We start from the raw sequence: 14,229 nt of genomic DNA on the forward strand, positions 1-14,229 counted from the left end.
AGCAGGTAGAGCAGCGCCTACATTTCTACCTTCGCCTTCTTTCTCCTCCCGAGTCCCATCAATCCCCCACCTGTGCACGCGGCATGATGATGCATCATCATCATAAAAACTTCTCCGCTCACGCTCCCCATCCCCAGGCAGAGGCAGCTCGCGCGCGGCTTTAACCCTTTGCCATCCTTCTCTCTCCGGAGATTGTCGAGGCCGCGTGACGTCACGCTCGGCTGTAGCCCCGCCGCGTTCGGCGGAGGGAGAGGCGCCGCCGCTGTCCGTCTTCTGTCCCCGCAGCCGGGGCAGCAGTGAAGGGGGTTTGAGGCCAGGGGACGCAGCGCGCAGCATCTTTCGCTCTCCTCCGCGTCTCGCGCGCCCTCTGTGAACCGCTTCTCTCCTTCACCTGTAAACCCTCTCCGCTCGCGCTCCCCTCCCCCCTCCCCGGTGTTATTCCAGGAGGGCAGACATGGCGGCCAACATGTACCGAGTCGGAGGTATGCTTTTTTTTTTTTTTTTTTTCTCGGAAGGAGGGGGGGGGGGGGGATGGTGGTACTAAGAATGAAGATGGAGTCTGTCTCTCTCTGCGGCCACTGTGCGTAGAGCTGTGCGGTTAAATGGTCTCAAGACAGCGGCGCATAACGCTGATGATGCGCGAGAATTCCCCTCCCCCCCCCTACAATATTATTAGTATGATGTGTTTATTGTTGTAGAAATAACTGCCGAGGGGGGGGGGAGGGACACAGGACTGTGATGAGTCCCACGCCATCAGGCCCGATGGCGGCACGGGGGAGGGGGGGGGGGGCTCCATGCCCGCCTCTTATGTCATTTATCCGCTCTCGTGCGGAAAGTTTGCTTTTTACCTTTCCCCTCTCCGACGAGCGTTGTGAACTTTTCTTCTCTAGTCGCCCTGACAAAAGCCAAGTTGTGGCATCGAAAGCGATGGCAAAAAACATGAGGCATCTTCCTCCTCCCCCTTTCCCATTGTCCTCATCATCATCATTACCGGCTCCTGATTGATGATGATGGCACCGGGATAATGAGGCCATTCACTGCAGGGCTCTTATGCGAAATAATAATAAAAGAAAAAAAAGGGCAGCGAAAGCAAAAAAAAAAATAATCATTTTTTTCAATGATCAGGTTACTGCTGTGCTGGGGACATTTTTTCTTTTGTTTGCACCGAATCCGTGCATACCAGAAACATGACATGGGACATTTTGGGCCCTTTAACTAGGATGTTAACCCCCCAACAAACCAAACATTTAAAAATGGTGAAACGCTAACTTGAAATAAAAGGGTTATCAGTCTCGAGCAAAGTGCGTGGACAACACCAAATATTTGAGGTACCCGAGTTAAATTACTAAATTTGGGGCCCTTTTACTAAGGTGTGACAGGCATTAATGCATGCCTACTGCGCAGCAAAGAGGACTGCAGAGGGACATACGGAGGGATCTCGTGGTACTGTGCCTATCAGCGCGTGTGCTAATCCCGTGCTGAAAATAATTTTTTCCAATGCAGGAGGTGTGGCTATGGGTGGAGAATAGGTGTGCCCAGCACTAATCTGGTAGTGCGGGTACATTTCTGCACGTTGTCCGATTACCACATGGTTAATCTGGGAGCCCTTAGTGCTGGCAAAATAGGTGTCGGTAATGGCCATGTGCTAAATGGGAAATTAGCACGTGGCTATTAAATATATGACAAGATATCAGCTTTTTAAGAGTACTGGTCAATGGAAGCATTTTGCAGTGTAACCCTGTGGCTACCCTAAGACTAACTCCACCGCCAAGGACCCTGAAGCAGTAGCCCGAAACATTGGCCACTTTCGGCTTGGAGGCAGAAAGGAGAAGAGGGCACCTCACAGCACAGAGAATATTGAGTGCTGTTAAGACAGATCAATGCAGTCGACCTGTGATTTTGATACAGAAAACATAAGTGCTTTAAGTACACTACCAGTAGTCTTAAAAAGCTGATAGATTGTACCTGTTAAGAATTAGATTAAAGTGAGTCCTGCACGAACTAATCTTTGCAGGAAGTAGTAAGTACAAAAGAACATTAGAAGAAAAATATAAAGATCTAATTTTTGAACACTAGCATACTTGGAAGGTAAGCTCTGCTAAAGATTAGAGAGCGCTTTGAGGCTTTTTTCCTTCCAGAATTGAAAAGTCATTGAAAAGCCTTAGTGGGTCGTCTACTACTACTATTTAGCATTTCTATAGCGCTACAAGGCGTACGCAGCGCTGCACAAGCATAGAACAAAGACAGTCCCTGCTCAAAGAGTTTACAATCTAATAGACAAAAAATAAAGTAAGCAAATCAAATCCATTAATGTGTACAGGAAGGAGAGGAGGGTAGGTGGAGGCGAGTGGTTATAAGTGGTTAGGAGTCAAAAGCAATGTTAAAGAGGTGGGCTTTCAGTCTCGATTTAAAGGTGGCCAAGGATGGGGCAAGACGTAGGGGCTCAGAAAGTTTATTACAGGCGTAGGGTGCAGCGAGACAGAAGGCGCGAAGTCTGGAGTTGGCAGTAGTGGAGAAGGGAACAGATAAGAAGGATTTATCCATGGAGCAGAGTGCACGGGAAGGGGTGTAGGGAAGGACGAGTGTGGAGAGATACTGGGGAGCAGCAGAGTGAGTACATTTATAGGTTAGTAGAAGAAGTTTGAACAGGATGCGAAAACGGATAGGGAGCCAGTGAAGCGACTTGAGGAGAGGGGTAGTATGAGGAAAGCGACCCTGGCGGAAGATGAGACGGGCAGCAGAGTTTTGAACCGATTGGAGAGGGGAGAGGTGACTAAGTGGGAGGCCAGCAAGAAGCAGATTGCAGTAGTCTAAACGAGAGGTGACAAGGGTGTGGATGAGGGTTTTGGTAGCGTGCTCAGGAAGCTAGGGGCGGATTTTACGGATGTTGTAAAGTAAGAAACGACAGGTCTTGGCAATCTGCTGGGTTAGAGTTTGATTTGCGTTATCTTGTGATATTGTTCTCCCACTCCTCATTAAGCACATTTAATAAAGAAATATATGGACATGCTACCATTTACTGCCACCCTAAAAGTGGCCGCAGCGTGAGAAAAACTCATGCGCTGACAACAGTGCCGGCTACTTTTTAGCGTAACTTGGTAAAAGGGCCCCTTTGTTAAGTGGAAAGAATCTATTTATTTATTGCATTTGTATCCCACATTTTTCCCACCTCTTTGTAGGCTCAATGTGGCTTACAATACATCATGAGTGGTGGAAATATATTAGAAAATAGACATTTAGTGTTACAGCAGGATCTTGGGTAACATGATAATGAAAAAGAAAAACATGATAGTAGTATAACAAGTAGATACTATAAGACAATTCTGAATATATGTGGAGGAGTTGTGTATATTCAACATTGGATTATCTTTGTGGTATGCCTTGTTAAAGAGATCTCCCCTTACGTTCCCGCCCGTAACCTCCGTTCACAGGATAAATCCCTCCTCGCAGTACCCTTCTCCGCCAACTCCAGGCTCCGCTCATTCTGCCTCGCCTCACCCTATGCTTGGAACAACCTTCCTGAACCCTTACGCCAAGCCCCCTCCCTGCCCGTCTTCAAGTCTTTGCTTAAAGCCCACCTCTTCAATGCTGCGTTCGGCACCTAACCCTTACCGTTCAGTGAATCCAGACTGCCCCAATTTGACTGCCCCTATCGGACCGACCGTTCACTTGTCTATTAGATTGTAAGCTCTTTGAGCAGGGACTGTCTCTCTTTGTTAAATTGTACAGCGCTGCATAACCCTAGTAGCGCTCTAGAAATGTTAAGTAGTGGTAGTAGTAGTAATAGATAGGTCTTCAGTAGTTTCTGGAAGTTCGTTAGTTCGTAGATCTTAAGTTGCGCGGTAGTGCGCTCCATAACTGTGTACTCAAGTAGGTAAAGTTTGACGCATGTATTAATTTGTATTTTAGACCTTTGCAGTTGGGGAAGTGCAGGTTAAGGAATGTGCGAGATGATCTTTTTGCATTCCTGGGTGGTAGGTCTATCAGGTCTGACATGTAGGCTGGTGCCTCTCCATGAATGATTTTGTGAACTAGGGAGCAAATTTTGAACGTGATGCGTTCTTTAATTGGGAGCCAGTGTAGTTTTTCTCATAGGGGCTTAGCACTTTCATATTTTGTTTTGCCGAATATAAGTCTAGCTGCTGTGTTCTGGGCTGTTTGAAGTTTCTTGATTATCTGCTGTTTACAGCCGGCGTAGATTGCGTTGCAGTAATCTAGATGACTGAGCACCATTGATTGTACCAGGTTACGGAAAACAGTCTTTATTCTATAACTAGGAATGGGCTGTTGTTTGAAACAAATTGTTGTGCACAGTTAATAGTGAGCCCTTTTCTTAAAAGAGGGCACATTCCCCCGAATTCTATGAATGGTGCAAAAAATTGCACATGCAATTTAATTGAAAAAGAAGTCAGTCAGAGCTGATTGGGCACTAACAGTCAATTGGTGCTAATTGCAATTAATTACAATTTATGTGTGCATCCAAAAAGGAAGCGTGGCAATAAGGGCGTCGTGTGGATTTTTTCTTTTTTTTTGGTGGGGAGGGGTCTCAGAATTTATACCTGCTGTTATAGAATAAAGAGGATCTGCGCCTAATTTAGGCATTGGGATGTGCACCAGGGTTTTGCTGTAAATAGTCACGCCTAAAAATAGTTGCGGTTCCTGGTGCTAAATGGCAGTTTTTTCAGTGCTGATTTTTTGGGCTCCATTTATTGAGTTTATTATATGCACATTGTGCACACACTTTAAGAAGATTGATATTCATTGGGAAAAAAACATTCCAAAGAAAACCACCAAAATTTTCCAGGTACCATCTCTATTTCAAGCTTCATTTACCTTTAAATAGTATTAATATTATTTTAGATTCAGGGGTGTTGTAATCTGAAGTATGTCTCTAAGAGGATCATTTACTAACAGCATGTAACATAGTAACATAGTAGATGATGGCAGAAAAAGACCTGCACGGTCCATCCAGTCTGCCCAACAAGACAACTCATGTGTGCTACTTTTGTGTATATAAGTCTGCCCAGCACTAGCCCCGCCTCCCAACCACCGGCTCTGGCATAGACCGTATAAGTCTGGCCAGCACTATCCCCGCCTCCCACCACCGGCTCTGGCACAGACCGTATAAGTCTGCCCAGCGCTATCCCTGCCTCCCAACCTCCAGTCCCGCCTCCCACCACTGGCTCTGGCACAGACCGTATAAGTCTGCCCCGCACTATCCCCGCCTCCCAACCTCCAGCCCCGCCTCCCACTACCGGCTCTGCTATCCAATCTCGGTTAAGCTCCTGAGGATCCTTTCCTTCTGAACAGGATTCCTTTATGTTTATCCCACGCATGTTTGAATTCCGTTACCGTTTTCCTCTCCACCACCTCCCGCGGGAGGGCATTCCAAGCATCCACCACTCTCTCCGTGAAGAAATACTTCCTGACATTTTTCTTGAGTCTGCCCCCCTTCAATCTCATTTCATGTCCTCTCGTTCTACCGCCTTCGTATCTCCGGAAAAGGTTCGTTTGCGGATTAATACCTTTCAAATATTTGAACGTCTGTATCATATCACCCTGTTTCTCCTTTCCTCCAGGGTATACATGTTCAGGTCAGCAAGTCTCTCCTCATACGTCTTGTTACGCAAATCCCATACCATTCTCGTAGCTTTTCTTTGCACCGCTTCGATTCTTTTTACATCCTTAGCAAGATATGGCCTCCAAAACTGAACACAATACTCTAGATGGGGCCTCACCAACGACTTATACAGAGGCATCAACACCCCCTTTCTTCTGCTGGTCACACCTCTCTCTATACAGCCCAACAACCTTCTAGATACAGCCACCGCCTTGTCACACTGTTTCGTCACCTTCAAATCCTCAGATACTATCACCCCAAGGTCCCTCTCCCCGTCTGAACCTATCAGACTCTCGCCACCTAACACATACGTCTCCCGTGGATTTCTATTCCCTAAGTGCATCACTTTGCATTTCTTTGCATTGAATTTTAATTGCCAGACCTTAGACCATTGTTCTAGCTTCTTCAAATCCTTTTTCATGTTTTCCACTCCCTCCGGGGTGTCCACTCTGTTACAGATCTTAGTATCATCCGCAAATAGGCAAACTTTACCTTCTAACCCTTCGGCAAGGTCACTCACAAATATATTGAACAGAATCGGCCCCAGCACCGATCCTTGAGGCACTCCACTACTCACCTTTCCCTCCTCCGAGCTAACTCCATTCACCACCACCCTCTGGCGTCTGTCCGTCAACCAGTTCCTAATCCAGTTCACCACTTGAGGTCCTATCTTCAGCCCATCCAGTTTATTTAAAAGCCTCCTGTGGGGAACCGTGTCAAAAGCTTTGCTGAAATCTAAGTAGATTACGTCCATAGCTCGTCCCTGATTCAATTCTCCTGTCACCCAATCAAAAAACTCAATGAGATTCGTTTGGCACGATTTCCCTTTGGTAAAACCATGTTGTCTCGGATCTTGCAACTTATTGGCTTCCAGGAAATTCACTATCCTTTCCTTCAGCATCGCTTCCATTACTTTTCCAATAACCGAAGTGAGGCTTACCGGCCTGTAGTTTCCAGCTACTTCCCTATCACCACTTTTGTGAAGAGGGACCACCTCCGCCGTTCTCCAATCCCTCGGAACATCTTCCGCCTCCAAGGATTTATTAAACAAATCTTTAAGAGGACCCGCCAGGACCTCTCTGAGCTCCCTTAATATCCTGGGGTGGATCCCGTCCGGTCCCATGGCTTTGTCCACCTTTAGCTTTACAAGTTGTTCATACACACTCTCTTCTGTAAATGATGCTGTATCCAATCCACTATCATTTGTACTTTTTCCAGTCCATCGCGGTCCTGCTCCAGGATTTTCTTCTGTGAAAACAGAACAAAAGTATCTATTTAGCAAATTTGCTTTTCCCTCATCACTATCTACATAGCGGTTCGCAGTATATTTTAGTCTCACAATTCCCTTTTTAGTCATTCTCCTGCCCACCTGGCATCACTGTTAAGCACCTTTAAGAAGAGATTCACTAAAGGCAGTATACAGTGGTGGAAATAAGTATTTGATCCCTTGCTGATTTTGTAAGTTTGCCCACTGACAAAGACATGAGCAGCCCATAATTGAAGGGTAGGTTATTGGTAACAGTGAGAGATAGCACATCACAAATTAAATCCGGAAAATCACATTGTGGAAAGTATATGAATTTATTTGCATTCTGCAGAGGGAAATAAGTATTTGATCCCCCACCAACCAGTAAGAGATCTGGCCCCTACAGACCAGGTAGATGCTCCAAATCAACTCGTTACCTGCATGACAGACAGCTGTCGGCAATGGTCACCTGTATGAAAGACACCTGTCCACAGACTCAGTGAATCAGTCAGACTCTAACCTCTACAAAATGGCCAAGAGCAAGGAGCTGTCTAAGGATGTCAGGGACAAGATCATACACCTGCACAAGGCTGGAATGGGCTACAAAACCATCAGTAAGACGCTGGGCGAGAAGGAGACAACTGTTGGTGCCATAGTAAGAAAATGGAAGAAGTACAAAATGACTGTCAATCGACAAAGATCTGGGGCTCCACGCAAAATCTCACCTCGTGGGGTATCCTTGATCATGAGGAAGGTTAGAAATCAGCCTACAACTACAAGGGGGGAACTTGTCAATGATCTCAAGGCAGCTGGGACCACTGTCACCACGAAAACCACTGGTAACACATTACGACATAACGGATTGCAATCCTGCAGTGCCCGCAAGGTCCCCCTGCTCCGGAAGGCACATGTGACGGCCCGTCTGAAGTTTGCCAGTGAACACCTGGATGATGCCGAGAGTGATTGGGAGAAGGTGCTGTGGTCAGATGAGACAAAAATTGAGCTCTTTGGCATGAACTCAACTCGCCGTGTTTGGAGGAAGAGAAATGCTGCCTATGACCCAAAGAACACCGTCCCCACTGTCAAGCATGGAGGTGGAAATGTTATGTTTTGGGGGTGTTTCTCTGCTAAGGGCACAGGACTACTTCACCGCATCAATGGGAGAATGGATGGGGCCATGTACCGTACAATTCTGAGTGACAACCTCCTTCCCTCCGCCAGGGCCTTAAAAATGGGTCGTGGCTGGGTCTTCCAGCACGACAATGACCCAAAACATACAGCCAAGGCAACAAAGGAGTGGCTCAGGAAGAAGCACATTAGGGTCATGGAGTGGCCTAGCCAGTCACCAGACCTTAATCCCATTGAAAACTTATGGAGGGAACTGAAGATGCGAGTTGCCAAGCGACAGCCCAGAACTCTTAATGATTTAGAGATGATCTGCAAAGAGGAGTGGACCAAAATTCCTCCTGACATGTGTGCAAACCTCATCATCAACTACAGAAGACGTCTGACCGCTGTGCTTGCCAACAAGGGTTTTGCCACCAAGTATTAGGTCTTGTTTGCCAGAGGGATTAAATACTTATTTCCCTCTGCAGAATGCAAATAAATTCATATACTTTCCACAATGTGATTTTCCGGATTTAATTTGTGATGTGCTATCTCTCACTGTTACCAATAACCTACCCTTCAATTATGGGCTGCTCATGTCTTTGTCAGTGGGCAAACTTACAAAATCAGCAAGGGATCAAATACTTATTTCCCCCACTGTACAACAGGTGTAGCATAACATTGATAACATACATTGTAGTAATAGCATAACAAACATCGGAGCCCTTTTACAAGGTGGAGGTAAGGCTACCGTTGGGCACGCCCACGTGCTGTGTGCCATGTCCCACGCTAGAAAATACATTTTATTTTCTAGCATGGTGGCGGGGGAGTAGACATTCCTGGCGGTAAATCAGATAGCACAGACACATAGCTGTGTGCTGCCTGATTACTGCACGAATAGCGTATGAGCCCTTAACGCCAACTGAATAGGAGGCAGTAAGGGCTCAGGTGGAACTGACTACGTGCTAATTTAGAAATTAGCACATGGCCACAGAAAAAAAATTTCTGCCATTTTAGAGCTGTGCTAAAATGTGGCCTGAGCAAGAAACCCATACGTTAAACCTACCGCCGGCCACTTTTAGCGAGGCGTAGTAAAAGGACCCCCATAAAGTCAGTCCATGTCAAGCGGACCAAGGGTCTCCACTCAGCCATGTCCAGTTTTGACTAAAATTTGTATGGATGTTCTAGAAGGTCTCAAAGTAAATGGTGCAGAAGTTTAGGAACAGAAGTCTTGTAGTTATGGAATTGTAGGTCACAGACAAAAAAAGCAACATTGGAAATATACAAAGTGACGCAACAAAAATGCCAAGTTCATTATATGCAATGGCTTGTAATTTAGCAACCCTTCTTACCTATTTATATGTTCCATCTTTGCTTATACCCTTCACTGTCAATCATAGGAGCCAACTTTTCAAAATTATTGGGGGTGCTAAGCCCAATGGAAATCACCCCTCCCTGGACCCATACAAGGAATTTTCTCAATATTGGGGGTGCCCAAGCACCCACAGAGTCGGCTCCTATGCTGTCAATTAAAATGTTCTATTATGTATTGGTGACATTGTAAATATGCCATACTCTGTGTTATTTGAATATTTGTAGTGCTGTAATTGCCTATTGCTCGGGTTTGATTTATACTTTACTGTACACCGCCTTGAGTGAATTCCTTCAAAAAGGCAGTAAATAAATCCAAATAAATAAACAAACCCAGGCAACCTTTTGATGCTGAATAAGAATATTATAGGGCCCTTTTATGAAGCACTGGTAAGCCCAATGCGGGCTTACCGCTCGCTAAAAGGGAAGTACTGCTGGGCTACCACGGCAGCCCGGTAGTTCCCTCCCCCGAAAAGGCCGTGCGGCAAGTGAAGCTTTTGCTGCATGGCCATTTCTTAAAAAAAAAACAAAAAAAAACAGACCTGCCTTTTACCCGCTGCGGTAAAAATGGGTCCTCAGTGTGCATCAGAAACACATGCCGATGTCAGCGCAGGCCCCGTTTTGCCATACCTTCGTTAAAGGACCCCATAGTCTTTAAGCTCTCACTCTTAAATTTGTTTCTGAAAATAAACCTAAAGTATCCCCACTTTTACAAAGCTGCATTAGCGGCTTCCGTTGCGGTAATGCCGACGCAGCCCATTCAAAGCGAATGGGCTGTGTCGGCATTGCTGTGCGGCAGCCGCTAGCGCAGCTTTATAAAGTAAAGGAGGGGGGAGAGGAGGCTGAAAAACTTGTGCGGTATAATTTAAGGCAGTTTGGATTAATGTTCTTCAGCAGTAAAGGGCTTCAGGTAGATAATATTTGGCCAACTGCTTCAAAGTTGCCATCGAAATTTTAAAGGAAAATCTTTTTGTGTGCTTATTTATTCAGATAAACTTGGTTGAAAATAGGCAAATTTGCACAAAGTTTTGCCCTATTTTCAGATGAAAATATCTCAGATGTGAGGCCAGATTTTCTTTCTTTTTAGCACTGTTGAAAAGAGAAATGTTTTTATTGTGAGAATCTTAACATTTTCACTCTGGGACCAAAGCACTTTATATCCCAAAACAAGCATTGAAATTCTTAATGTCTAGTGTTTACATGCAGCATTTTGTAATGTGCAAGATAATTATTGCCAAACAAAAGAAGTATGGGATTCAGTCACACCTGTGTTGGTTCTTATTTTGCATCTGACGCAGCTGAGGCATATATTCCAAAAATACAGTTAATGGTCAGTATGTTGTTTACATGTATGATAATCATTGGTAGATTGGAAATGTGTGTGACATTTCCATAGACAAACGTGATGCTTTAATCAGTTTCATGCATCCACAGGGTGTTGTGTATTTCTGGCATTGACCAAGTTGAAAAGATACGTTTTATTGGAATCCTTCCTGCCCCTACAGCAACTACACTTGGAAGATGATACAGTTGTGCAGAGTGTTCTGTCTACTGTGAATTAAATATTCAAATCAATGTCTATGAAAAGTCTTCTATTATTCCATTGTTTTTGCCAAAAAATACTTCCTGACATTTTTCTTGAGTCTGCCCCCCTTCAATCTCATTTCATGTCCTCTCATTCTATCACCTTCCCATCTCCGGAAAAGATTCGTTTGCGGATTAATACCTTTCAAATATTTGAATGTCTGTATCATATCACCCCTGTTCCTCCTTTCCTCCAAACATGTATACTCTGGAGGAAAGGAGAAACAGGGGTGATATGATACAGACGTTCAAATATTTGAAAGGTATTAATCCGCAAACGAATCTTTTCCGGAGATGGGAAGGTGGTAGAACGAGAGGACATGAAATGAGATTGAAGGGGGGCAGACTCAAGAAAAATGTCAGGAAGTATTTTTTCACGGAGAGAGTAGCGGATGCTTGGAATGCCCTCCCGCGGGAGGTGGTGGAAATGAAAACGGTAACGGAATTCAAACATGCGTGGGATAAGCATAAAGGAATCCTGTGCCGAAGGAATGGATCCTCAGGAGCTTAGTCAAGATCGGGAGGCGGGGCTGGTGGTTGGGAGGCGGGGATAGTGCTGGACAGACTTGTACGGTCTGTGCCAGAGCCGGGGTTAGGAGGCAGGGCTGGGGAGGTGAGGATAGTGCTGGGCAGACTTATACGGTCTGTGCCTGTGCCAGAGCCGGTGGTTGGGAGGTGGGGCTGGTGGTTGGGAGGAGGGGATAGTGCGGGGCAGACTTATACGGTCTGTGCCCTGAAGAGCACAGGTACAAATCAAAGTAGGGTATACACAAAAAGCAGCAAATATGAGTTATCTTGTTGGACAGACTGGATGGACCGTGCAGGTCTTTTTCTGCTGTCATCTACTATGTTACTATGTTGGATATATTGCACCATGAATACATTTTGTTGTTTCTCTGCAAAGTTTAACATTGGTGCATTAACCTCAAAATGCTAAACTAGGATAGAAGATTTTAAAGCAGCTTTTGTCAAGCTACAACATTGTACTTGGCAGAATATTGGAACTTACTGTGCAAGTTTTGTTTTTTGCACATTTCCAGCTAAGTATTTATTTATTTGCTGCATTTATATCCCACATTTTCCCACCTATTTGCAGGCTCAATGTGGCGTACATTATATAATACAACAACAATCACATTAATGGGATAAGGAAATCTGAATATAGATGACAAATAAGGTGCATGAGAATATCATTTCAATCATATTAACGAAGAATAATTTCAGCCTTATTGCAGTTAAGGTGCATAAGAAAATTGTGTATAATGAGAAGTGGGTAAATAGAACATAACGTAATGATAACAGGATAAAATATAATGTTCAATAATTAGGGTGTAAGTTAGAATAAACAAATTTGAACAGCTCCATTAAACTTGTATCTGGTGAAGTTTATGTGTCTGTATTTTATGGGGGATCTTTTTTGTATATCTCGGTAAATAGCAGTCCACAAAAGTAGAACATACGTCTTCTGGTCTGAAAAGGTTTTTATTTCTACCGCTTTGAAGTGGTGGAAATAAAAACCTTTTTAGATCAGAAGACGTGTGTTCTGCTTTTGTTTTATTTATTTTCACTTGTATCCCACATTTTCCCACCTATTTGCAGGCTCAATGTGGCTTACAAAGACCTGTTGTGGCATCGCCATACCAGGATGAAGTATACATTTGGTGTTATAAAGAAGTCAAGGAAGACAAGAGGATTTGATCAAGAAGTTGTGAACTGATTTGTGCTGCTTGTGGACTACTGTTTTCCCTTCTGGACTTTTTGCTTTATGTTAGTAAACTTGGGAAGGCGGTAGAACGAGAGGACATGAAATGAAATTGAAGGGGGGCAGACTCAGGAAAAATGTCAGGAAGTATTTTTTCACGGAGAGAGTGGTGGATAATTGGAATGCCCTCCCGCGGGAGGTGGTGGAGATGAAAACGGTAACGGAATTCAAACATGCATGGGATAAACATAAAGGAATCCTGTTCAGAAGGAAGGGATCCTCAGAAGCTGAGCCGGTGGGGGGAGGCGGGGCTAGTGCTGGGCAGACTTCTACGGTCTGTGCTCTGACAATGGCAGATACAAATCAAGATAAGGTATACACAAAAAGTAGCGCATATGAGTTTATCTTGTTGGGCAGACTGGATGGACCGTGCAGGTCTTTCTCTGTTGTCATCTACTATGTTACTGTTATCAAGCTACCAAATTATTTAGGCCTCCTTTTACTAAGCCGCAATAGTGATTCCCGTGTGGCAAATATGACAAATCCCATAGGAATTGAATGGGCTTCATCGTTTTTGCCGTGCTGGGATTCACCACAGCTTAGTAAAAGGAGCCCTTATTTGAGCCTAATCAGGGAGGGAGCTTAGATTTTCATGAAAATGATACTATGCAAACTTTTTAGTCTACTTGAGTCCAATTTAAGAAAAATGCTGAGAAGTGAGACCCTGAAAAATAAATAAAATATTCAAAATCAGCACCAGAGATTTACCTAAATGGGTGAATTTCAGGTTGTCAGATGACGATCAAATAAAATATGATTGCAAACTTTGCATTATTATTGCACAGCAGTGCATAATTACGAAAGTTGCTTATATTTTAGTGGCCCTAATTGTGCTGCTAGAAAGATTCTCATTCTAACATTTTGTGGGACTGTATTTTCAGAACTCTTAAGAACATAAACTCAAAAGTTGAATCAGAAAAGATGGTTGCGTGGGGATAATTTCTTGAATTGGTCCAGTTGATATGAACTGACCCTAAATTGACCAAATGTCTGCATAGTACACAGTTAGTTCCTTCCATCTTGCTGTGCTGTGTTCTTGGGTCTGTCTTCTTGAGTCGGTGCATCCGTGCTTCTTCTCTGGTCCTGTTCGGGTGTGGGCTTGGAGCCCACCTTTTTGGGCTGCATTTTTACCTCTTGAGTCCCTTATTCACCTGTCTGATGCCCATGTTTTAATCACTCCTGTGATGAAATGAAACTTCCTAATCTCTTGTTTTCCTGCTCAGACATGTGCATAACACTATCTACCCTGGTGCAGAGGTTCTCAACCCAGTCTGGTTTTCGGGATACCTGCAGTCAATGTGCATGAGATGGATTTGCATACAGTGGAGGTAGTACATGCGGATTTGACTCATGCATGTTCATTGTGGGATCCTGAAGACCTGACTGGCTCGGTGTGCTCCAAGGACTGGGTTGTGAACCCCTGCTCTGGTGTGATCTCCCTGATTCATGCAAATGTCATACAGGTCGTATTTGCATTATAATTGTTTATCACATCAGCGAGCAAACCGTCAATCTGTAGTTCAGGCAATGGAGGATTAC

General features: G+C 44.4%; 1 protein-coding gene across 1 annotated transcript in view; it reads left to right on the plus strand.

Moving 5' to 3' along the window:
• The first annotated feature begins 201 nt into the window (after positions 1-201).
• The window catches only part of MTA3 (metastasis associated 1 family member 3), a 429,588-nt gene continuing 415,560 nt past the window's right edge, over positions 202-14,229 (plus strand). The window contains 1 exon segment of the mRNA XM_030195789.1: positions 202-482. Coding sequence (XP_030051649.1) covers positions 455-482 — 28 coding nt within the window. The 5' untranslated portion in view covers positions 202-454.

Source organism: Microcaecilia unicolor, chromosome 3, assembly GCF_901765095.1.
Source record: "Microcaecilia unicolor chromosome 3, aMicUni1.1, whole genome shotgun sequence".
NCBI classification, from domain to species: Eukaryota; Metazoa; Chordata; class Amphibia; order Gymnophiona; family Siphonopidae; genus Microcaecilia; species Microcaecilia unicolor.